Raw genomic sequence first — 26237 nt, 5'->3', positions numbered from 1 at the left:
ATCTATCTATCTATCTATCTATCTATCTATCTATCTATCTATCTATCTCTATGTAAGGTGCTCAACATCACTACTTATCAGGAAAATGCGAAATGACCCCCTGGGATATTTCACCTTATACTTGTAAGAATGGATATCATCAAAAGAATGGAACACAGAAAGTGTTGGCAAGGCTGTGGGGAACGTGGGACCCTGATAGCCTGCTAGTGAGAATGTCAGTCAGTGCATATGTTTTGGAAAACAGTATGAAGGTTAAAAACAAGCAAACAAACAACAGCCAAAATAGCTTTGTGTGATCCAGCAATCCCACTTCATAGTATTTACCCCAAAGGTTTGAATCAGCATGTCAGCACAGATGCCTGCATCCTCTAGTTTATTGCTGTTTTGTTCACAACAGTGATGATTCGGGAACCACCTACCTACCCAGAACCAATGAATGGACTAAAAATTTTGCTACATGTACCCAACCTTAACATAATTCAGTGTTTAAAATGATTTTCTGCCATTTTAATACCCTAGGTGAGTCTAAAGGACATTATACCAAGTGAAACAAGGCAGACACAGAAAGTCAGGAGACAGGTGATTTTAATTTAGATGTGGAATCTATAATTTGACTAATGGAAGTACAGACTAGAATGGGTAGGTTGGAGTATGGTGGAGAAAGAGAAAATTCTGGTCAAGGGATATAGAATTGCAGTTAGATGCAAGAAATAAGTTCTTCTGTTCTACAGCACAGCAAAGTAGCTATAGTCAATACAAATTTATATTTCAAAATTGCTAAAAATGGATCTTAAATCACAGGGAAAATGAGAATGAGAAATATTGCAAATGTTAACTAGCCTGACATTCATTCCACAGTGTTCAAAATGATTACATTTTACCCCATAATGCAGAAAGTTATTATTTGTCAATAAATAAGGTTCTAAGGAAGAATTGATAAGAATAAAGCTAACTTAACACATCCAGCGTCTATGGGCTTCGATATATTTTGTGCAGTGTGTAAGCGAGTTTACTTATTACATGGGGAATTTATTACAAGGGGTTGGTAATGCTGAAGTGCTGTTATATGAATATTAGTTTGAAAATTGGTGGTGATTATACCCAGAGTTTGTACAGGATGTTCTTCTAAGAGATGAATATCATTTGATCTTGCAAGTGGCCTGACTTTATCAGAAATAGCATTCCTGCATACGACATGAAGGAACTACCATCATTAGCCAACTGATTAGTTGTGGAATATGCTCTCCACTGCTGTGATCTGAAGACGTTCCACAGATATGGCCCCAGATGGCTTGAATGTTGCTCACATGAAGTGTACTTCCCTGACTCAGACAGACCACATTCTCTTCCTTCAAGTCAGATTATCCTTCCAGAAAGGCCCCGCTGCACTTAGTCAGAGGGTCCATAACCCCGGAGATCACCGAACTTCTGCTGAAGGTCATCACCAGCAAGATCAGCACTGTGTACAGCATCCACAAGGAACTTTGGGGTCTTAGGTATGAGTAAACGGAGGCATATGGCCTAAAACAGTTAAAAGGGAAGAAAGTCGGGGTTTCAGACTATAGAAGAAGAGCTTATTGCAAAGCTTGTAGCCATGCATGGCTGAGACTTCTAGAGGTAGGAAGGTTTAGAAAAGCCGTTCTAGGTGACTCTGCTCACTCTGCTAGTAAAGGCCCACACTTACAGCTCTCGGATTATTACCAAATTTTGACATTTAAAAAGGCTTGTAACTTTAAGAGGAAATTCTTCAGTAATGAAAAGGTGGTCAGAAAACTTTCCCTGATGGTTCCCAGAGAAGGCACAGCATATGTGCATTTTGACCACAGAGGCTATAATTTGGCAGAGGGATGTGCTATTTGGAACCAAGTGAACACGTAAGAGTTGTTAAGTAGCCACCCTGTGTATGGAGTTGCCTTGAGTAGGGGAGAGGTAAGAGACTATCGCTTGCATTGGAATATTCCCAGTGATGACTGAACGGGTTATGGATGTTCTTTGGTTAAAAACGCAAAACAAAGCAACTTTTCAGCGTCTGTAAAAGGAGTGGCCTCTGAGACCTGTAACTAACAATTGCATTTTCCCTCTGCCCACACATTTCAGTCATAACTATTCGATATGTATTATGCAGCTTCAGCATATACAATATTAGGTTTTTAAGGAAAGATTTGTAGGTACAAAAGTAATTTATGTTGATTGTACATAATTTGGAACTACAGGAGGACAGAAAACCATCTCAAAACTTCAGAACCTCAAACCAATTCCATATGTAACTCTGTAAGTAATTTCTTCACTTATGTCATCTACAGTAGAATTCATCTTGTGGACCAACTCCAGCTGCCACCTGTTTCTGTGTGATCCATAATCTTTGTCTTAGTTAGGGTTTTATTACTGTGATGAGACACCATGGCCATGGCAGTTCTTATGAAGGAAAAAAGGGGTGGTTTACATTTCAGAGGTTTAGTCCATTATTGTCATGGTGGGAAGGATGGCAGCCTGCAGGCAGACATGGTGTTCTGTTCAGGAAGCTTTCTCCTGTACCAATGAGTTCTAGGGTATTCCCCACTTTTATTTCTAGCCTATTTAATGTGTCTGGTTTTATGTTGAGGTCTTTGATCCACTTGGACTTCAGTTTTGTGCAGGGTGATAAGTATGGATCTATTTTCATTTTTCTACATGTAGACATCCAGTTGGACTAGCACCATTTGTTGAAGATGCTATCTTTTTTCCATTGTATGGTTTTGGCATCTTTGTCAAAAATCAGGTGTCCGTAAGTGTGTGGGTTTATTTCTGGGTCTTCTGTTCGATTCCATTGATCCACCATTCTGTTTCTATGCCAGTACCATGCAGTTTTTATAACTGTTGCTCTATAGTACAGCTTGAGATCAGGGATGGCGATACCTCCAGAAGATCTTTTATTGTAGAGGATTGTTTTAGCAATTCTCGGTTTCTTGTTATTCCATACGAAGTTGAGAATTTTTCTTTCCAGGTCTGTAAAGAATTGTGTTGGCAATTTGATGGAAATTGCATTAAATCTGTAGATTGCTTTTGGTAAGATGGCCATTTTTACTATGTTAATCCTGCCAAGCCATGAGCATGGGAGATCTTTCCATCTTCTCATATCTTCCTCTAATTCTTTCTTTAGAGACTTGAAATTTTTTTCATACAAGTCTTTGACTTCCTTGGTTAGGGTTACACCAAGGTACTTTATGTCATTTATGGCTATTGTGAATGGTGTTGTTTCTCTAATTTCTTTCTCAGCCCTTTTGTCTTTTTGTATACAGGAGTGCTGCTGATTTTTTTGAGTTAATTTTGTATCCGGCCACTTTGCTGAAGGTGTTTATCAGCTGTAGGAGTTCCCTGGTAGAGTTTTTGGGGTCACTCAAATATACTATCATATCATCTGCAAATAGTGATAATTTGACTTCTTCCTTTCCCATCTGTATCCCCTTGATCTCCTTCAACTGTCTTATTGCTCTAGCAAGGACTTCCAGCACTATGTTGAAGAGATATGGAGAGAGTGGGCAGCCTTGTCTTGTCCCTGATTTCAGTGGGATTGCTTTAAGTTTCTCTCCATTCAGTTTGATGTTGGCTATAGGCTTGCTGTAAATCGCCTTTACTATGTTTAGATATGTGCCTTGTATCCCTGATCTCTCCAGTACTTTAAACATGAATGGATGTTGGATTTTGTCAAATGCTTTTTCAGCATCTAGGGAGATTATCGTGTGGTTTTTTTCTTTCAGTTTGTTAATATGGTGGATCACATTGATGGATTTCCGTATATTGAACCACCCCTGCATACCTGGGATGAAGCCTACTTGGTCATAGTGGATAATATCTTTGATGTGTTCTTGGATTCGATTTGCAAGTATTTTGTTAAGTATTTTTGCATCAATGTTCATAAGGGAGATTGGCCTGAAATTCTCTTTCTTTGTTGAGTCTTTGTGAGGTTTAGGTACCAAGGTGATTGTGGCTTCATAGAATGAGTTTGGTAATGTTCCTTCTGTTTCTATTTTGTGGAATAGTTTGAAGAGAATTGGAGTTAGCTCTTCTTTGAAGGTCTGGTAGAATTCTGTGCTGAAGCCATCTGGTCCTGGGCTTTTTTTGGATGGGAGATTTTTGATGACTGCTTCTATTTCTTTGGGGGATATAGGACTATTTAATTGATTTACCTGGTCCTGATTCAGCTTTGGTAAGTCAAATCAATCAAGAAAATTGTCCATTTCATTTAGATTTTCAAATTTTGTTGAGTATAGACTTTTGAAGTAAGTCCTAATGATTGTTTGGATTTCCTCAGTGTCTGTAGTTATGTCCCCCTTTTCATTTCTGATTTTGTTGATTTGGGTGGTGTCTCTCTGCCTTCTAGTCAGCTTGGCTAAGGGTTTGTCGATCTTGTTAATTTTCTCAAAGAACCAGCTCTTGGTTTCATTGATTCTTTGAATTGTTTTATTTGTTTCTAATTGATTGATTTCAGCCCTGAGTTTGATTATTTTCAGCCATCTACTCCTTTTTGGTGTGTCTGCTTCTTCTTTTTCTAGGGTTTTTAAGTGGGCCATTAAGTTGCTTGAATGAGCTGTCTCAAATTTCTTCTTGAAGGCACTTAGTGCTATGAACTTTCCTCTTAGCACTGCTTTCATTGTGTCCCACAAGTTTGGGTATGTTGTGTCTTCATTTTCATTGAGTTCTAGAAAGGCTTTAATTTCTTTCTTTATTTCTTCCCTGACCCAGCTGTCATTTAGTAACAAGTTGTTCAGTTTCCATGTGTGTGTAGGCTTTTTTCTATTTCTGTTGTTGTTGAAATCCAGCTTTATTCCATGGTGATCAGACAGGATACAAGGGATTATTTCAGTCTTCTTGTATCTGTTGAGGCTTGCTTTGTGACCAACTATATGGTCTATTTTGGAGAAGGTTCCATGAGGTGGGGAGAAGAAGGTAAATTCTTTTGTGTTTGGGTGTAAAGTTCTGTAAATGTCTGTGAGGTCCATTTGATTCATGACCTCTGTCAGAGATATTGTTTCTTTGTTTAATTTCTGTTTTGTTTCCCTGTCCTTTGTTGAGAGTGGGGTGTTGAAGTCTCCCACTATTAATGTGTGGGGATCTATATGTGGTTTAAATTTTATCAATGTTTCTTTTACAAATGTGGGTGCTCTTGTACTTGGGGCATAGATGTTCAGGATTGTGATGTCTTCCTGGTGGAATTTTCCCTTGATAAGTATGAAGTGTCCTTCCTCATCTCTTTTTATTAATTTTGGTTGAAAGTCTATTTTATCAGATATTAGAATGGCTACTCCTGCTTGTTTCTTGGGTCCATTTGCTTGCAAAGTCGTCTTCCAACCCTTTACCCTCAGGTAATGTCTATCTTTGTGTCTTAGGTGTGTTTCTTGTATGCAACAGATTGCTGGGTTTTGTTTACGTATCCATTCTGTTAATCTGTGTCTTTTTACTGGAGAGTTGAGTCCATTGATGTTGAGAGAGATTAATGACCAGTGGCTGTTAGATCCTTTGATTTTGATGTTGGCTGTGTTCATAAGGTTGTGTGCTTGGTTGCTTTTTGTTTTGCTGTAGTAAGGTTAATTATTTCCTGTATTTTCTTGACAGAAGCTAATTTTCTTGGGTTGTATTTTCCCTTCCAGTATCTTGTGTAATGCTGGATTTGTGTGTAGGTATTGTTGAAATTTGTTTTTGTCATTGAATATCTTCTTTTCTCCGTCTATGAGGACTGAGAGTTTTTCAGGGTATAGTAGCCTGGGTTGACATCTGTGTTCTCTTAGGGTCTGCATGATATCTGTCCAGGCCCTTCTGGCTTTCATATTTTCTGTTGAAAAGTCAGGTGTGATTCTAATGGGTTTGCCGTTACATGTTACTTGGCCTTTTTCCCTTGCAGCTTTTAGTATTTTTTCTTTGTTCTGTATACTTACTGTTTTGATTATTATGTGGCAGGAGGATTTTCTTTTCTGGTCAAATTTGTTGGGTGTTCTGTAGGCCTCATGTATCCTTATTGGCTTCTCCTTTAACTTGGGGAAATTTTCTTCAATGATTTTGTTGAAAATATTTTCTGGGCCTTGGAGAAGGGAGTCTTCTTTTTCCTCTATTCCTATTATTCTTAGATTTTATCTTTTCATATTGTCTTGGATTTCCTGGACGGTCTGTGTCAGGAATTTTTTGGATTTGACATTTTCTTTGACAGATACGTCGATTTCTTCCATTGTATCTTCTACACCTGAGATTCTTTCTTCCATTTCTTGTATTCTGTTGGTTATGCTTACCTCTGTAGTTCCTGTTTTCTTCCCTAAATTCTTCCTCTCCATTATTTCCTCCATTTGTGTTTTCTTTAATTTTTCTAGTTCTATCTTCAGGTCTTGAGTTGTTTTGTTTACTTCCTTCACCTGTCTGCTTGTATTTTCCTCTTTTTCTTTTAGTTCCTTCAACTCTGTCTCTTTGATTTCTTTCAGTGATTTAATTATTTCTTCTCTGAAGGCCACAAGCTGTTTGGCTGCATCTTCCCGTATTTCTTCACGGATGGCCCTAATCTGCTTGTCTTTATCTTCCTCCATTTCTTTACGGATAGCCATGATCTGTTTGGTTTTATCTTCCTCTAATTCTTTACGTATTTTATCTGTTTCCTCTATTATCCTCTTCATCAACATAGATGTAAGGTCATCTTCTTGATTTTCTATTATGCTGCATTGTTCAGGGCTGTTCACCTCTGGATGGCTGGGTTCTGGAGATGCCATATTGCTCTGTCTTTTGTTGGTTGAGCCTTTACGCTGACCTCTACCCATTGGGCTGATTTAGGTGTTGGCTGTTAGTTTCTGTGCTTCCTGGAGTCCTGAGGTAGGGCGTATCCCCTTGGCCCGAAGATGATTTTTCCTGAAAGAGTCCTTCTCTGCTTTTTCGTTATGGTCACTGTATGGCCAGTGTTTCTCAGGAGTTGCCACTGCTCACCTCAGGTTTATAGCCCTGAGTAGTAGCTGTGGTCTATGTTAGGCAGGGGGGGATCTCCTCTTACCCATAGAATTTCTCAAGACAGCTGCCTCACTGCTGGGTTTCTTGTTATAAATTTAGTGTGCTGCTGCTCACTAAATATCCATGTACACTCCTCTTGAAGAACCTGCTGATTCCCTAGCTATGGGGTTTTCTCCCAACAGGGAACCTCAGTCTGTTATCCTGGGGCGCACAGTTCTGTCCCGGAAAGTGGGAGGTGCACTCAGCAAGTCTCTGGGCCAGAGGCTGATTGCTCTGCTCTGGACCTGGAGAATGTGTACCTAGGTTGGGTTGTCACCTGGGGGCACTGTTCTGGTCTGTAGCCTGGGTGCCTCACTCTGGACCAGAAGCTATGTGTCTCTGTCTGGGATGGCGGCTGCAGGCACTGCTCTGGTCCAGACGCTGTGGGTGCAGCCCTCTTGAAAAACCAGGGATTCCCACAGTTTTGACAGTCTAGCTAGGAATAACTGGTTGATCCTTGGCACAGTATCTGAGGGCTGCTGTAATGGCTCTCTGACTTTTGTAGGTCTGAGGATGCAGCTGTGTGTCCCAGTGCCCTAGGTGAACTCAATAATGGCGGCAGAGCACAGCGCTCCTGCCTGCACTAGAGTCTGCGTGAGTCCAGGAAGTGTTTTGGTGCTGGGTGTCCTAGCGTTAGAGCTGCTGACCCCCTCCACTGGGGGTTTCCTCCTGCCAGAGACACGCAGTCTGGTGCCCTGGTGCCCACAGTTCTATCTGAGGTGGAGAATCAGGCACGCAGGTAGGCGCCTGTGTCCCGGCTCTGGGTCCGGGCTGGCTCCTGGGGCACCCGCGGAACCCGAATCTTTTCCAGGGGATGTCTGGGTAACCTGAGGTTGGTCCCAGTTGTTTCCTGCTCCGTGGGGTTATCTCTCGACTGGGAAATCCAGTCTATGGTGTTGTGGGCCCACAGTTCAGTCTGGGACCGTGACCAGATCGCGCTGGCGGGTAGCTCTGGGCTGGCGACCAAGCGCCTGGCGGAACCGGGATCTCTTCCGCGGTTTAGCCGGGTGAGTTAAAGCTGATTGAATCCCCCACCATGGGGTATCCTCTCACCTGTGAAACACAATCACTTGTGTTTTATGGCCTCGAGTTCTGATTGCTGGTCACTGTGCCAATCCTGCTGTGTTGCTCCTCAGAATGAGAGTCCTCCCGGCGCTGCCATCTTGCCCTGCCCCTGGTTCTAATATTTTAATTTGCAGGAAAAAAGCCAAAGGAATATTTTGCGATACTTTAAAGTGATTGAAATTCAGACTTCAGTATCCACAAACAAGATTTTGTTGGGACATAATTATGGTAATTAGTTTACATAGTTTCTATGACTGGTTTTTGCAGTAGAACAAACATTTAATAGGTAGAATAGAAAATGTATACTGTACAGTGTATGAAATGTTATTGGGTCCATTGTAGAAAAGGTTACTGACCCTTGTTCTGGCATAAGCATTTGCCCACACAACCCAAAGGTGTAAAGCTGTTAGTTTTATAGCAGTGAAGACTCCTCCCAGGTGAGGGGAGCTCACTAGACTATGCCTCTGTGGTTAAATGTTGATTATTTCTAGATTCTGTCTGCCATTAATAGAAGGGACCTAATCGTAAATGGAATTCTAGCACATGTCATTAGTCATTCAGGACATTTGCCCAGCGTGCCTCCGTCACTGTAACTGGAAGTTTATGAATGCCCTTTTACAAAGCTCTCCCTAACAGTACCATATGTTTAAAGTTCACTTTTTAAATTGGCATTAAATATCTCATTTATTTCCCATTCTTAACTGCTAGTAGGGCTTTATTGTTTTCTCTAATCTTTTTGTTAATCGCCTACATTTCTGCTTTGTAGACTCAGGTAACGAGCCAAATAATTTTACCGATAAAACTTGTGGAGAAATTTAAGCATTTACTGTTTTTTTTATGGCCCACATTCTAAAGTTAATTTTTTATGATTCATTTATAGAAACCTATGGATGCATGGGTATCCTCACGTTTCTTCTTAAAATGAAAATACATATGCTTATTACTATATGTCATATGCATACATACATGTACACATGTACACAGTCTCTTCCACACACACCCCACACACCACACAATCCTGAGTTACCACACTAGCACTTAAACCTTTTCTCTCACCGTCTTGCCTAGCCAAAGCTGATCAGTAGAAATTGTGCTTCAGTTTGGATTTTGGTCTCCTGGATAGCGGATGCACTAGGAGGTTTTCCTGAGATGTTGCGTGGCAGCGATGGGCTGTGCCTTTCAGTCAGCCAGGTACTGGCAGGGGTAAACAGCTGCCCCAGTGTGCTGTGCTGCTGAGCTGCACTTGGTAGATGTATTAAAATGTGTGGTCACCTTATGATGGGTGTGCACGGCGACACCATTGAAGCCGAGCACCTTCAGTGAGTATGGAGGTATGTCTGTTTACATACAAAATCTTGTTTGAGCTTTTATTCACACGAAGATATTTCTATGTTGGCATTTAAATATTTATCTAAGATTTTAAAATATTATATTTTTTCTTTTAATTTTTATTTTTTATATTAATTATAGTTTATTCATATTATAAATATGTTTATAGTTTATTTATAGTATAAATATTATAAATTTAATATAATAGTTTTATATTAATTTATAGTTTGAATCCCAGTTGTAACCCCCTTCCTCATTCCCTCACAATCCTAGCCTTCCTCCCTCATCTCCTCCCTGCCCCTCTCCAAGTCCACTGATAGGGGAGGTCGTCCTCCCTTTCCATCTGACCCTAGCCTATCTGGTATTATCAGGACTGGCTGCAATGTCCTCCTCTGTGGCCTAGCAAGGCTGCTCCTCCCTTGGCGGGGAGGGGGGGAGGTCAAAGAGCCCACCACTGAGTTCATGTCAGAGACAGTCATTCTTCTCCTTATTAGGGAACCCACTTGAATACTGAGCTACCATGGGCTACATCTGAGCAGGGGTTCTAGGTTATCTCCATGAATATTATATTATTTGAATGTGTCATATATCAATTAAATGGACATCTATTAATGGAGACTTTAATTTTCTCTTTTTGGAAGTTTTACATGAATTGATCAGTGATTAATTGATTTTGAGATGTAGAATGATCTTTCTACGTAGTCCAGCCTGATCTCAAACTTGCAAGCCTTATGTCTCAGCCTACCAAGTATTGTCATTATAGGTATATGCCATGATCCTTGGCTTGCTTTTCTTGGTGATTCATGTGAGGTGCCCATAAAAGAAATGTCTTCAAAAGACACTGTCGTCAGAACAAAATGACAGCCTACAGACTGGGAAAGGATCTTCACCAACCCTATATCTGACAAAGGGCTGATATCCAGCATATATAAAGAACTAAAGAAATTAAAAAGCAATAAATCAAGTAATCCAATTAAAAAATGGGGTATGGACCTAAAAAGAGAATTCTCTGTAGAGGAATATAGAATGGCAAAGAAACACTTAAAGAGATGCTCAACATCCTTAGCCATCAGGGAGATGCAAATCAAAATGACCCTGAGATTTCATCAAAATGGCTAAAATAAAAAACTCAAAAGACAACACATGCTAGAGAGGTTGTGGAGAAAGGGGAACCCTCCTACATTGTTGGTGGGAATGTAAATTGGTACAACCACTTTGGAAGTCAATCTGGTGCTTTCTCAGACAATTAGGAATAGTGTTTCCTCAAGACCCAGCATATACCCAAAATTTGCTCAAGTAAACAACAAGGACATTTGCTCAACCATGTTTGTAGCAGCTTTGTTTGTAATAGCCAGAACCTGGAAACAACCCAGATGTCCATCAATGGAGGAATGGATACAGAAATTGTGGTATTTTTGCACAATGGAATACTACTCAGCAGTCAAAAACGAGGAAATCATGAAATTTGCAGGCAAATGGTGGGGTCTAGAAAAGATCATTCTGAGTGAGGTATCCCAGAAGGAGAAAGACAAACTTGGTATATACTTACTCATATAGACCTATAATATATGATAAACATAATGAAATCTATACACCCAAAGAAGATAAACAAGAAAGAAGACCCGGGGTAAGATGATCAATCCTCACTTAGAAAGACAAATGGGATGTGCATTGGACATAGGAGAAAATAAGTAACAGGACAGGAGCCTACCGCAGAGGGCCTCTGAAAGACTCTACCTAGCAGTGTATCAAAGCAGACACTAAGACTCATAACCAAACCTTCGGCAAAGTACAGGGAATCATATGAAAGAAGGGGAAGTTAGTATGACATGGAAAGGATAGGAGCTCCACAAGGACCAAATATATCTGGGCACAGGGGTCTTTTCTGAGACTGACACTCCACCAAGGACCATGTATGGATATAACCTAGAACCTCTGCTCAGATGTAGCCCGTGGTAGCTCAGTAACCAATTATTTTCTCATAGTAAGGGGAACAGGGACTATCTCTGACAGGAACTCTTTGACCTCCCCACCCCCCAAGGGACGAGCAGTCCTGCTAGGCCACAGAAGAGGACTTTGCAGCCAGTCCTGAAGATACCTGATAAAACAGGGTCAGATGAAAGGGGGGGAGGTCCTCCCCAATCAGTGGACTTGGAAAGGGGCAGGGAGGAGATGAGGGAGGAAGGGTGGGATTGGGAGGGAATGAGGGAGCGGGATACAGCTGGGATACAGAGTTAATAAAATGTAACTAATAATAAAAAAATAATAAAAAAAGAAATGTCTTGTGGAAAAGATGGCAAATATGCAGGGTAAATACATTTAGAAGTGTGTGCTTCAGAAAGTTTTCACTAGCTTCATACACACAAGAAATGAGCTTCCTTTTCCTCATTCTCCATAGCAGAATCGCCCACTACTGCTCATGGTAGTTTCCATCTGCTGGGTAAAAGCCATTTCTACTTAGCATATTTGTGGTCTATCTCTTTAACCACAATGAAACATATTATGTTCATATGTTTCTATATGTTCACTGGCTATTGTACCCCTCCGACTCCAACCAAATAGGACATTTGCACTTGGGTCAAAGGCTGCCATGCCTTCCTCATCTGTATTTTTCTTTCTTAGTAACAGAGCTTCTTAATATTACCCATAAAGTTCAAGGGAAAATAAACTACATTGCCTAGATACCCCCCTCCATAAACCCCAAAGTTAGCCACATGACCTAAGCTCAAGCCAATGAGATGTAACTAGAAATGTTATTTAAAGGAGTTGGGGACTGGGTTCCCATGTTGGCAAAGTGCTTGCCCTTCAAACATGATAACCTGAATTTGATCCTAGAGCCTATGTAAAAAACAGGCATGGTGTTGTGTATGTAGAACCCCAGCACCAGGAAGACAGGTACAAGTGGATCCCCAAGTCCCACTGGCCAGCTCGTCTAGCCTACTGGGTGAACTCCATGCCAGTAACAGACCCTGTCTCAAACAAACAATGTAGGTGGCATCCAAGGAGTGACACCTGAGGTTGACCTCTGGCCTTCCTGTGTACACGTATGTATACACACACACACACACACACACACACACATACACTGTAGTCAGAATTTAGAGCTATCTTCAGATACAATCAGCTGCTCTTTGGTTCTTTCTTTTCCTCTTTCCAGAATGCAGACACAGTAGACAGTTCTCCCAACACTTTTTTTTTTATCATGAGCCTGACACATGCAGTACAGGGGGGACTAGGGCTTCTTAAACTTTCTCATTCATGACCATTCTTTACCCAAGAAGCTCTTATCAACCTTGGGTAAATAGGCATATAAACTAAATATTCAAAGCAATCATTTGCTGCTATAACACATAGAGAAATTTCTTCTAAAAATGATTCTTCAGTTATACGTATGATTTTACCATGCATTAAAATAAATTTTCATGTAATACGGTGGATGCTTGTTTATTTTTAAAGAATTAAACAACTGTTTTAGAACATAGTGAATCCTTAACATAGTTGGGGGTTGACTGCTGTTTTGATTTTATAATGGTCAGTACTGAGAATGCCATTGCACATAAACTATATAGCTAAAAAATGGCACAAGTATGTTTAGGACCATTTCAGAACTTCTGGAAATTCCCTTCTAATCCAAAGCCAATATTAATTTAATGATTTTTTTAAAGAAACTCAAGTTAACTTTTCTTTTAAAAATATTTAATTAAATTTATTTTGAGAAAGTATTTGATTGTTTGTATGTATGAGTATATACCTACATGTATGTATGTGCACTGCATTCATACAGTACCAGTGGAACACAGAAGAAGGCGTCAGATCCTCTGGGACTTGCTACAGGCAGTTGCTAGCTACCATCTGGATGCTGAGACTAGAACCCCGGTCTTCTGAAAGGATGGCCAGTGTTCTTAACTGCTGAGCCATCTCTCCAGCCCCTCAGATCAGCACCTTTATTGTCAACTGTTCTAACAACATATAATAAGAGGGTGCACCAACTGCATGTTTGACTTTGAATTAAGTTTTGGTGATTTTGTGTTAGGAAATCTCCTGTTGTTGATAGATCTTTTATAGTGTTCACATTCAGTTATGGAGTTGGAACCTGCAGTTTAGGAAGTGAGCTATGGATTTCCAGAGTCGTTGTACAAGTTTATATTCCCACCAGCAGTGGAGGAGGGTTCCCCTTTCTCCACAACCTCTCCAGCATGTGTTGTCACTTGAGTTTTTGATCTTGGCCATTTTGATGGGTGTAAGGTGAAATCTCAGGGTCGTTTTGATTTGCATTTCCTTGATGACTAATGAGCATTTCTTTAAGTGTTTCTCTGCCATTTGATATTCCTCTATCGAGAATTCTCTGTGTTACTCAGCAATGAAAAACAAGGAAATCATGAAATTTACAGGTAAATGGTGGGAACTGGAAAGGATCATCCTGAGTGAGCTGTCCCAGAAGCAGAAAGACACACAGGGTATATACTCACTCATATAGACATATAATATAGGATAAACCTACTACAATCTGTACATCTAAAGAAACTAATCTAGAGGGAGGTCTTTGGCTAAAATGCTCAATTCCTATCCAGAAAGGCAAAGAGGATGGACATCAGAAGAAGGAGAAAAGAGGGAACAAATCAGGAGTCTGCCACAGAGGGCCCCTGAAAGGCTCTGCCCTGCAGACTATCAAAGCAGATGCTGAGACTTATGGCTAAGTATTGGGCAGAGTGCATGGAATCTTATGTAAGAATTGGGAAATAGTAAGATCTGGAGAGGACAGGAACTCCACAAGGAGAGCAACAGAACCAAAAAATCTGAGCACAGGGGTCTTTCGTGAGACTCATACTCCATCCAAGTACCATGCATGAAAATAACCTAGAACCCCTGCACAGATGTAGCCCATGGCAGTTTAGTGTCCAAGTGGGTTCCATAGTAATGGGAATAGGGACTGCTTCTGACATGAACTGATTGGCCTGCTCTTTGATCACCTCCCCCTGAGGCGGGAGCAGCCTTACCAAGCCATAGAGGAAGACAATGCAGCCACTCCTGATGAGACCTAACAGACTAAGATCAGAAGGAAGAAAAAGAAACCCTCCCCTACCAGTGGATTTGGGGAGGAGCATGTGTGGAGTGAGGGGATGAAGGGAGGAATTGGGAGGGGAGGAAGGAGGGAACTAGAGGGAGATACAAAGTAAATAAAGTGTAATTAAAAATAAATAAATAAATAAATTAAAAAAAGAAGTGAGCTATGGACCACCAAGATAGAAGTGGCCTGGATTCCACTTAGCTTCCTTCAGTCTCACTAGAAACTGAGAAGTTCTACATTGCATTTGGGGATTTTTGTTATAACTGAATGCTCTCATAACTTTCTTAGCTTCTTTTCTAATTAGACTTTTCTTTTAACTGAATAAGTCTTTTGTAAACTAAAGAAGTTTTTATTTTATTTTATTTACTGACTTTCCATCCCAATCCTATCCATCTCCTCCCTTCTCTACTCCTGGTCCCACCTTCCCTCTCTCTTTCCCCTCTCCCTTCTTCCTTACTCCCCAGAAAAGGGGAGCCCCTACCACCAACCCTCCCCAGCACATCAAGTCGCATCAGGACTGAGAATATCTCATCCCCTGAGACCAGGCAAGGCAGCTCTGATGGGGAAAGTGATCTAAAAGCAGGAAACAGAGTCCATGTCAGAGATAGTGCCACATTCTTACTAGGGGACCCACATGAAGCCTGAACTGTCCATTGAGTATATATGTGTAAGGGGCCTAGGTCCAGTCCATGGTTCTTGGTTGGTGCTTCAGACTCTGCAAGAGCCCCTGGGCCCAGATTAGTTGACTCTGTTGGTATTCTTGTGGAGCTCCTGTCTCCTCTGTCCTTCTGTCTTTATGTCCTCTTCCACAAGGCTCCCCACACTCAGCCTAATGTTTGGTTGTGAGTCTCTGTATCTGTTTTCATCCACTCCTGGGTGGAGCCTCTCAGAGGACAGCTATGCTAGGCTCCTGTCTGCAAGCATAGCAGAGTATCATTAATAGTGTCAGGAGTTGGCTCTCTGTCATAGGGTGGGTCTCAGTTTGGGCCAGACATTGGTTGGACATTCCCTCAATCTCTGTTGTGTCTTTATCCCTGAACATCTTGTAGACAGGGTCAAAGGTTTAGTGGGTGGGTTGGTGTTACCTTCCTTCTACTAGGTCCAGGTCCTGTCTAGCTAGAAGGTGGCCCCTTCAGTCCCCATGACCCCTGCTACTAGGAGTCTCAACTAGAGTCACCCCCATATCCTCCCAGGAGCCTACCCTGTTATAGATCTCCAGCTTGTCTCTAAGCCCTCTGTTCTCCTGTCCTCTCTCTCCCTACATCTGATCCCCATCCTCATTTCCCTCTCCCATTTTCTCTCCTACCCCATTCTGTCCCTTCATCCACTTCTGTCTATCCTATTTCCCCTTCTGAATGAGAATTACTTGTCCTCCTTTGGTTCCTCCTTGTTACTTAGCTGCTTTGGGTCTGTGAATTGTATGGTTATCCTGTACTATATGGTTAAGAAAGTCACTCCTATGGTTAGCATGTGTGTTACATACACATTTTAAAAATCCATTTCACCCAGAGATGGCCTACATAGTATTCTTGTGTTTATTCAGTTTTTGTTCTTTTTGTATATTTGAGCAGATGAATATATTTACATTTCAAATTCTCTCTGAGTTTGGAAATACAGGTTTCTAAGACAAGGAAAAGGTGCTTTTTTTCTGCCTTTTTCTAGAACTCTCCCATCAGGTATGTAGGAAATGAGAAGTCAGGAAGAAATGGAGTGTGGGATGTGAGAGAAAGTGGGAAAAGAAAAAACAAAAAGCTATCTGGGAAAGTTCTTCATTTCCTTTTCCAACCCTGATCTCATCAGGAAATTTAAACACCTAAGAGTAGATAATGGGAGCTGTTATCTTGTCAGGCACAAGACATTTTTAAAATAATTTAAAATTAAGTTAAATGTTCTGGGGTAATTTAAAACTTCAGTTTTAAATTTTACTTCAGAGCCGAACAACAATTTACTCTTGGTAAAAAGACTGGAACTTTCATCGTGTGAACGCTGTATAATTTATTTATTTACTCTGGTCCCATGGATATTCAGATTACAAGGAGTACAAGGACAACAGTGCTTCCCCAAAGAAATGCATTTATTTCTGCCTCTAGCACAATGTATGCATTTGTGTCTTGTAGTTACCGAGACTGCTGAACCTTTGCCATATGAAATGGCTCTCGATGATGTGAAGTAAACCCGAGGCTAGGTCTGCTTTAGGTGGCATGAGAGGATGGTGGTCAATGCATGAGCAATTGACCAGATCAAGATTCACATCTCCCACCTCTGCCAAGCAAGTTGTGGCAACATAACCTGGGGCAACACAGTTCTGCTCCGTTGAGCCCGAGTTTCTTCAGTAAGATAAGGGGACTTTTTCTCTTTGAGTTGGGAGAATTCATGGCATGTCTATCAAGCTGAGCCTAGCATAGTGCCTGCTATACAAACAGTACGTGCTAACTATAATTATGAACTTGGAACTTACTATCACTAAAAGTAGAGAGAGAGGTAAAACACAAATTATCACATTTTTGTGGCTCTTATTTCATTTACTCTTTGTAACAACTCAGGATTGTTCTTCTAATCACAGATCAAGATATAGGCTCAAACAGGGCAATTTAATCTGTCAAAGGTCACATACTTAATAAATGACAGAATGAAATATGAATTTGAGAAGGCTTTAGCTTCAAAGCTCATATCTTCTGTACTGTGGTACTTCTGTGTAAGATATAATCTGCTATGCATAAAATAACCAAATAGCAACGTGAAACCCAAACCATAAAGTGATAATATCAGTGGCTTGCTCACTTAGTCATTCATCAATTAGGAGTCTCATTTAGTCTTAGTTAAATGGCTAAGTCCTAGAAATACAAAGTCATGATTTATGTCATCATATATGGTGTGCTTGTGATTTTATAGGGAAAACAAAAAGTATATGAATAAATACAAGCGCTCAAGAGGAGATATAAATTCTGGTCAGATTTTTATCACTAGTGTAGATGGGGAAGGGTGGGGAGAGGTTTTAGAAAGACCTTACCAGAGAGGTAAGTCTTGGCTAGAGTTTGAAAAGTAGAGAATTCACCCACAAGGGAAGATACAGATAGACCAGGGGTGGGTATGTGCTGGTGAGTACCACACTTAGTGCTAGCTGGATTGTGCAGTACCAGGGGGAATGCAGATGAGGCTGGACATGGAAGCAGAAAGCTAAAAAAAATTTGCATAGCAAAGGAACTGGTCGTGGGGAAGTATAAAGATGCAGAACAATTAATCCATCAAATTTCCATGCCAGGCCAGCAGCCAAGGCTGAATTCAAACCACTTAGATGGACTGGAGAGCTGGGGTCTGCTTGAAAACAAAATTATGTGACATGGTTGTTGGCATTTCTGGCAGTTTTCTGATTTTTTTTTCCTTTTTCTTTTTATGATGGTCTTTTTTCAATGTCTAGTATGGGGAGCCCTTCAGGTGTCTGCAGACCATAGAGAGTTTGGTCCAGTGTTTTCCTGCCTCTTGCTTTTCCCATTCTCTCATCAGTAAACCCAAGATTCAAGCTAGTTTGTCCTTACATGGAGATGAATGCATAAATTACCCTGCAAAGTTTGGAATTACATACTAGAATTTAGAATCAGTAGCTACAAGGCACACATATTTAATGGTGTTATAACACATATGTAAATACATGTGTGTATTTGAAGGTGGATGTACATGTCCCTGTTATATCTCAGAGATGCAAGTATTCCACGGGAGAAATTAACTTCCTGATTGTTTCCAGTCTGACTGGGTACACTGCGGTGGCCTGTGACCCTGCACTAGCACTGGAAAGTGGAGAGCCTGAACTTGAAGCACAAATACTTCTGGAGGAAAGAAAATTTTGATATGCTAAGTATCGAGAGTCTAGTGCTAAGAACACACTAGGAATTAAGGTGGAAACAGTGAGTCTCGTCATCCCCTCTTTCGGGCACTTTGATTTCTTCATCACTGCTTGTGCACTTGTTACACTCTATGTAAAAACAGCTGGCAGCACACGAGCTCTGAGATGTCAGCATTCAGACCGCAACAACAAAACATATGCTACAGGATTTAAGTGAATAGCTTAGGTACTACTGCAGAGAGAGAGAGAGAGATTATAAGAGTCAATAAGAGTCAGAGGTCAGGGAGGAGGAAACCATGTCTTCTGGAAATGACAAGCAAGAAGACTGGTACACTCAAGAACTCACAGCAGCTCTGCTTGTCTTCACAAGACCTGCACAAGATCAAGCTAGTCGGCATTCTATCAGGGAGTGGCAAGGGCTCCTGAAGAGCTGTGGACGGCGATGGCGGCTGTGGGAGGGAGAGTTGGTCTTCTTTAAGGGTGTGGCTCCTGGTAGGCTGACGATGCTCTAGTGGACAGCTCCATACCCAGAAGTGTATGGGAAGCACAAATTTGAGTCAATGGGTGTCAGATTTTAAAAAGTGGAGACCAAGTGAGGGGGTGGGTAGGGAGGGGACAGGTCTGGTAGGAGTTAAGGAGAGGTGGGAGTGAGTGACTGTGATCAAAATGCATGTATGAAATTCTCAAAGAATCAAAAATATTTTTCAAAAGAATATATATCTAAAGAAGAATGATCTGTCATGGTCTATCTTACATCTCAAAATCTTGAATAGTAAACCTTAAGTATTAGATCTATGAATCCTGAGTTTTTAAGTTAATGTCACGTAGAAGTTAGATACCAATATTTTTATTGGATGCCATCAAACATGGAATTGTAACAGACTCATGGCATTTCACCCCTTCTCTTATAGCAAAGAACTTAAGGCTTTGGCAGGCTAACCCACCTGCCCCAAATGGCTGACTGCAGGTATAACAGAACTGGGTAGGGATGCTGCAGTTTGCTAACCTCTGCTACAGTGTGTGCTTTTAGCATGATCTGCCTGGCTAAATCATGCTTTCCCTCCGCTCTTTAGCCGTAAGTCCTAAAGACATCATGATCATGATGGCCGCACGGGAGACAGATGGCCCCACGCTAGCTGTTCAGAAGCCTGGACTGGCAAATTGGCTTCGATTTATAGACAATGCATTGTGTGATTATTTTATTATTAGACTAACACTTTAGTTTTTTGTTGTTTGGAAACATTCTTAGAAAATCATACTTTAAAAAATGGCCATTGGGTGTGTTCAATTACTACATTTCACAAGTCTTTTAAGTGGAGAAATTTAGTATTACCTTCTGTATTGTGAGTATGTGTTCAGCTGATCAACTCTAGCAGCTCTGAGAGAATCATTTACAGCTCATTGAGGAAATAAAAGTACTTCCATAAAGATTCACATGGCACCTAGCCCTTATTTCAGGTAACCAATTTCTTTTTAAGAAATTGCCCAAATTTAGATTTATGTGAGACAACCAGAACATGTAAGCAGTTTATGAAGAAGTTTAAACGGCCGCAGGCTTCCCAGACTTTACGTGTATGATCAGGTAGTGGATGTGAACTCTTACTGGCCTCTGCTACAAAGTTATTTCACTCTTCTCACCTCTTTGTTACATAAAAAAACATTTCCACAGTTTTTTTGTTATTATTTGTAACAAAAAATACTTAATATTTAATTGTTATTAAACATCAAATTATCAGAACAAATTTTCACTAGAAATTGTGCTGTTTTTTTTTTTTTAAAGCTAAGTAACTTAAAATCAAATTTATTCCATTTCATGAAAAAACATGTTTTCTCACAGTGTAGAAAGTGATTCTAATAGTAGAACCAATGATTTGTGCTCATTTACACACATATACGCTAGGGGCCTTCGAGGAATAAAACACTTTAAGGAAATTCATATTCTATCTTCTTACATTCTCACCCCCCTTTCTTCTCTGCCTTCCTTCTCTGTCTTCCTTCCTTCTTTCCCTCCCTCTCTTCCTATTTCCCTCTTTTCTTCCCTCCATGCCTTTCTTTTTCTCCAAGGTGTTAGATTACCTTTTGTGTTAAGAACATAAGGTCAGAGGAAAATGTGCAAAAGCTGAGGCTGGTTTAAAGTGCTACAGAAATACTTGACACCGTGTGTTTCAAGGTTATTTAGTCAAAAGCGCTCAGTTAGATGAAAGGCTGATTTTACACACATGGTGGAAAGCAGACACACAAAAATGACAAGAAAAGGCAAACCAGAGCCTTGTATGGAGTGCCCAGACCTGCCGAGTCTCCAGAGAACACAGTGCTTGGCAGGGCTCTTCCCCAAAGGATGGCCTTCTGGGTTATGAGGTGTGGGCTGGTGGACTTCTAGAGCAAGAGGGAAGCTTGAGCCACAACATATTTCAGGAAGCTGTGTGAGTCTCCAACACTGCAAAGGCAGGGCTCTTGGTCATTTTGGTGAAGTTGCTCTTCTGTAGAGTAGAACATCAATAAGGTCCCTGGACGATGACAGTCTTAGACCATAACCTGAGGCATGAAGCTGTAAACTCATTCTGAACAATAATAAGACCCTGAAAGCAGTATTACTGGGTGACCCTGCAGAGCTACTGCTGCATATTTACCTCAGAGATTCGAAGTCAGTCTGTCGAAGGGATGTCTGCACACCATGTTTGCTGCAGCATTTTCCACCGCAGGTTCTGGAGTCAACCCAAATGTCCACCAGCCAGTCAATAGACAAACTGTTGGGTATCTGTACAGCGGAATACCACCCAGCCTGGACACAGGAAGAAATTCTGTCAGTTGGGACTGAACTGATAGAAGTGAAAGATGCCTAGCCTGGGACAGACGCCTCCTTTCTCCCTTACATGTGAGAGGACAAAAGTAAGAAACCGACTTCTCAGGAGCAGAGAGTAGAGCGGTGCTTACCACTGGGGAGCGGGTGGACAGGAGAGAGAATAATCAAGAGCTTCTAGGTCTTAGAGCCGGCAGCGTTTAAGTTTGATGAGTTTTCCTCACTTGTATGGTGGTGACTGCAGCTCAAAGTTGTGCTATCAGAGCAAAAAGGAAATGTTCTCGAAACAGAGCACTGGAAAACTTGATCTAATGACTCTACACTATTAAAATTCCACTTTCACTTTGTCACATCAGTCACATTGCTGTAGCTTATCAACACCCTAAAATCCTAAAAGACTTAAAAACAAAATTCTGAAGCCTTGGGCAAACATGTTGAAAACCATTACCACAAATAAGTTAAAGAAAGCAAGGAGAAGAGGCAAGCCCCACTCCTTGGCTCCTTCACCAATCTCCCAAGCTGTGGTTCTGCAGAAGAGAAGTTAGGAGGTCACTTGTGGAACTACAGCTGCAAGCCGGACAGACAGATGGCTAGTGAGGTCACCACGCCACACAGCCCGCATGAGCTCTGGAAGTGGTTCTGGTAGCAGAGGTACCAGACCTAGAACCAGGGCTGCTGACCAGTGCATGGCGCTCGGAGTTCTTTTCTGTACGTGGGGATCCAGTAAACCCCGTGCTTCATGGAGACATCTGAGTGGCCACTGTAGGCACTTTTCTTTTCTTTTCTTTTTTTTTTTTTTTTAACTTCCAGCATAAAAAGAGATGATTTCCATGAGCTATCTGCTTGCAGTGAAGTATCAAGAAATCAAAAGAACAGAGATCAAAGAAAATTGCTGAACTAGGTGTTAGATGCAGACATTGATTTTCTCCAGTTGTACTCTAAAAAAATCTACAAAAATGGTAGCACATACAAGAGTAGAATTCCTAATACATTCCTAGCACCAGCAGTGGTTTCCTCCTTGTCTCCACATGCAGAAATAGTTTTGTATAACATGACCCAGTTAAGCAGACCCTTATACCTCATGTTATTTTATTATCAAAACGTAAAGAGAATGCAAGATAAAGCTATTTTTAAAAACTTTGCAAACTGAAATATTTTTAGTGGGTGCTCATAGCTGAACTTGTTATCCAACATTCATTTGCACACAATCAGGGCAAAAATTTGATCATTTTTTTCTCTGCTTCATGGCTAAGCCTTCATTCACATTAAATATTAACTACTATTTATGGGTGTTTTGTTACTTAAGCTCTATCAAATGTTAATTTTGTTTTCAAGTATTTTATGAATATATGGCATTTTTGAAGTTCGATTTTGTGTTCTACCAATGTTACCTATATGAGACATTGATTTCACATTGTAATCTATTATGTTTAGAAATTATTTGTAGATGATTAAAACAAATTTTATCATAAAAGGCATCATTCATGAAGTTATAACAAAAGTTCTCACTAGACTTTCTATCATAGTGTATTGTTTTTTAGAAATCACTGGATTCAATTAGTTTTCTTTGTGTTAAATTGGTAATTAACTCATTAAAAGTAATCTAGAAGCAGACACCAGAGATCATTTCCTAAGCAGTCCAGTCACGCTATAGTAGATTATAAACTAATGGAACAAATTTTACTAGGGTTTGTTTCTGTCAATGGCCAAACAACTGAAGCTAAGCTAGAAAATGCCTAGTTTCATTGACTTCTTGGTATAAAGCTTTTGAAAACGTTCTGTACAAAGTCCTGGTGTCCCTCCATCATCCTGAAACAGCTATGGCCCCTCAGATGAGTTGATTCAGTTACAGATGGAAAACCACTTCCTCTATATTGTGTCGTGCAGATGGCGAATGCCATCCCATTGCACATCTCAAGTGTTGCCAACCCGCCTCCTCGTTTGTGCCCACAGATTCTCCTGAAGAGTTTACAATTCAATGTGCTTCTTTCTTTTCACAGACAGGGTCCCGAGACCACTCCAACCTTTCCATCCCTCCCAGAGTTGCCCTCCCTTCGGACACAGTTGGGAACTTTCTTCCACTGCAAGCGGAACTTGACACAACATTCGCTTTCTTAAAGGAGACGTTCATAAATTCGGCACCCCATTCTCTACAGTCGTCTCGCTCCTCTCCAGTGCTGCCTACTCATGCCCAAAGACCATCTCAGATTGGATTATGACTTCGTGAAATAAAAAAAAAAGAAAGGAGGACGAGTTTTGGTGCAATTAAAATTGTTTCGAAGGGGGATTTTCTTATCAGATGAATTTTGTTTAATACAAGTGAGGACGGGCTTTTAAAAATTGTGTGACATCTTGATGTGTGCAGGGATCTCTGTCTCCTTAAATAATGAAATAACCCACTTTTTCCTCCCTAAGTTTTTATTTATTATCACAGTCGCTCATTTTTATGTAACATATTTTTAAATGTTAAAGAATGACACATTTTGGGTAATTTCCCTCGGACTTAGAAAAAAATCAATAAGCCATTTTAGTCTCTATCTATCAAAGTTGTTTCATACTTGTCTATTTTAAAGCAAGACTGCAATACTTTAATAGGATTGAGAGAGCTATTTGAAATGTATGCCAATGATTCCTGTCATTTCATGGCAGCCCTGCCATGGTTCACTGAGCCCCTCTTCTCTCTTGTCAGCTCGACTGAAGACAAGCGTTTAGTTGCAAACTTTAAGCAGGTTGTACAAAACAGAAATGATGTGAGCGCTTCTCCGCCCGCACAATAATGTCACTCCTGGTCAGTGTGAGAAGGTCAGGTTGCTCCCCGTAAGGCTACATGATAGCGCTTGCCCATTTGAACAAGTTAAGTTAACTGCTGAATCTGGTCCCCGTAGCCATCGAAAACCTTGTCCTTTCATCAAGTCTGCACTTGATGGGAAGGAAGAAAGGCTGTGCTGGGAGGATTGCCGTGGTCTGCTTAGGTGCCTCATAAGGACAGGTCCCACGCCAGTGAAGCAGGTGATATATTTAGTATAAGCCGGAAAACTTCAAGGTAATGGCCATTTTGACCTTCAGAACAGACTTCTTTTTTTGTTTTTGTTGTTGGTAAGACCCAAGAGTGACGACCGTCTTTGATGCTGACAGAATTTAAAACAAGGCCATTGCCCTGCATTTTCTGCCTTGTAGCACACAAAAGTAAAATTGTATGTCAGGCCGAGATGTCGGGGAGCTGACAAGATGCCCCAGTGACATTTCAGCTAGAAAGAGCAAGTGTCTTGCAACCAAGTGGTCAAATATCAAATAATAGGTCAAGCAGGAAGGAGCTGAGTTCTAACCACAAAGAGGTTTCTGGTATCTTACTTGACAAGCTTTTGGGCGCTCTGTGGCTTGACAAAGTGATGTTCTGTTGGGTATCGCTAGACAGACCGTTCTTTCTCGCCTTCAGAAGAGCAGGCATTGACATTGATTAAACTCTTTAACCCTTAAAGGTTAACTCCTTGCAGTTTGCATCATGGTAAGTGAAGAACAAAAGAATATTTGTAATGTGCGTTTGTTTTGTCTTCATAATTTAACTTCCCAGTGACATTAACTTCTAATGTGAACTGTAGTTTTTGTAGTTCTTTCATGATAGAATTTTTCATTATGGATACATTAAAAAACAACAGATCATATTGTGAAACCTCTATTATGTTTTGTGCTTTTTGGACCTGGGAAATAAAACCTGCATCCTGTTTCTTGTGCCTTCTGGATTAGCCCAGTGATGTATGCTGTCTGAGGTAACAACGCTTCTGCCATCCCTACTGTTAAAATACTGGGCCAGGATAAATTGGCTTTGTCTAAAACTCTAGAAATCTTTTTATGAGGAGTAAAAGTCTATTTTTAACCAAATTGTTCTTAATTCTTTTTTTCCTTTTTTAATTTTTGGAAATCCTAATACGCTCTGCCTAACATTACCTGTGTGAAATTCAACTTGTAACACAAAATATAGAATGTGCTATTGTTTTCATGAAGACGGTAGACTAATTTCTTCACACTTGAAGACACTTCCTTCTGCCGTCCCTGCAACCACCGGGGTGTTCCGCATGGGTGTTGAGATAGGCTTGTAGTTTACATGTTCTCACTGAACTTTCAGTCCTCACACTAGGAGGCCATTGCTATCCTATGGAACCCACGTGTCCCCCGTTCTCTCTGTTTGTGCTGTTGTAGTGAGTCTACTTTCAGATCCTAGCAATTGAAGAGGAACGAGCATATCTGTAGAGTGTGTCCTACAGGCCTTAGTCTGCTGACTTTAATTTTACAGTGTTAGTGGAAAAACTCAGGAAATAAAAGTGTGTATGACCGTGTGTATCAATCTTACAAATGCATTATTCACAGAGAATTCTGAGCTCTAAACTAAACACAGATTATTAAACCAGACCAAAGCATGTCTCATTTAGAAGCAACTGGATGGTAGCGTAGGAGCTGAAGGACAGGCCTCCTGAGCAGCCATTAGTATTCACTACCGATGCAGTACTATTTATACCATATGCTTTTCTCCCAGAAGTCAGCCGCAGCAGGAGGAGGAGGTTTAATGACATGTCCTATGGAGATCTGAGGAACTCTAGACTGCTCTGAGCACCTCAGTGACCAATTGCTGCATATTTGAGATCTGCATCTCCATGGCAGGGACAGTTGCCCTATCAGCTTCCCCAGCTCTTTATGGACTAGGCATTTCTCAGGAGAACGACTTCAAATGCTTTTGTAGGGAAGGGAGTTTTGCTTAACATTTCAGTATGTGGGTTTTCTTACCAACTTTCTGTGATCTAGGAAAGTACCTGCCTGGCCCATCGCAATCCACATGCACTTAACAAGGGCTTGTCAGCATTTTAACATAGTGCTTTGGAATGGCAAAACACAAACAATGAGAAAGCCTGACCGGTCAGCCGGTGAGAGTTTACATAAGTAAATTGCCTTGCAACAACAGAATGACCACCACTTAACCAAATGCGCACCTCTTAAGAAACCTAACCAACCTATTTCTAAGTCCTCTACTGGTGGATTTTTAATGCTGCCATCACCCTTTCATGCTACTTTACTTGCCAGCGAGGTCTGAGTCCATTCCAAGCAAGTTGTTGATTGATCCTATTTCACTGCAAAGGCTTTGT

The 26237-nt window shown here is 40.8% G+C and overlaps 1 protein-coding gene across 1 annotated transcript in view; it reads left to right on the top strand.

The window, feature by feature from the left end:
* Positions 1-23594, top strand: part of Ccdc171 (coiled-coil domain containing 171) — a 330679-nt gene extending 307085 nt beyond the window's left edge. The window contains exon 27 of the mRNA XM_055591708.1: positions 23103-23594. Coding sequence (XP_055447683.1) covers positions 23103-23321 — 219 coding nt within the window. The 3' untranslated portion in view covers positions 23322-23594. The remainder of the gene's footprint in view (positions 1-23102) is intronic.
* Positions 23595-26237: the final 2643 nt, after the last annotated feature.

The sequence above is a fragment of the Psammomys obesus genome, unplaced genomic scaffold, assembly GCF_907164565.1.
Source record: "Psammomys obesus unplaced genomic scaffold, mPsaObe1.curated_primary_1811, whole genome shotgun sequence".
In the NCBI taxonomy this organism is placed as follows: Eukaryota; Metazoa; Chordata; class Mammalia; order Rodentia; family Muridae; genus Psammomys; species Psammomys obesus.
The sequence above is the reverse complement of the archived record's forward strand: the minus strand, read 5'-3'. Positions and strand labels throughout refer to the sequence as shown.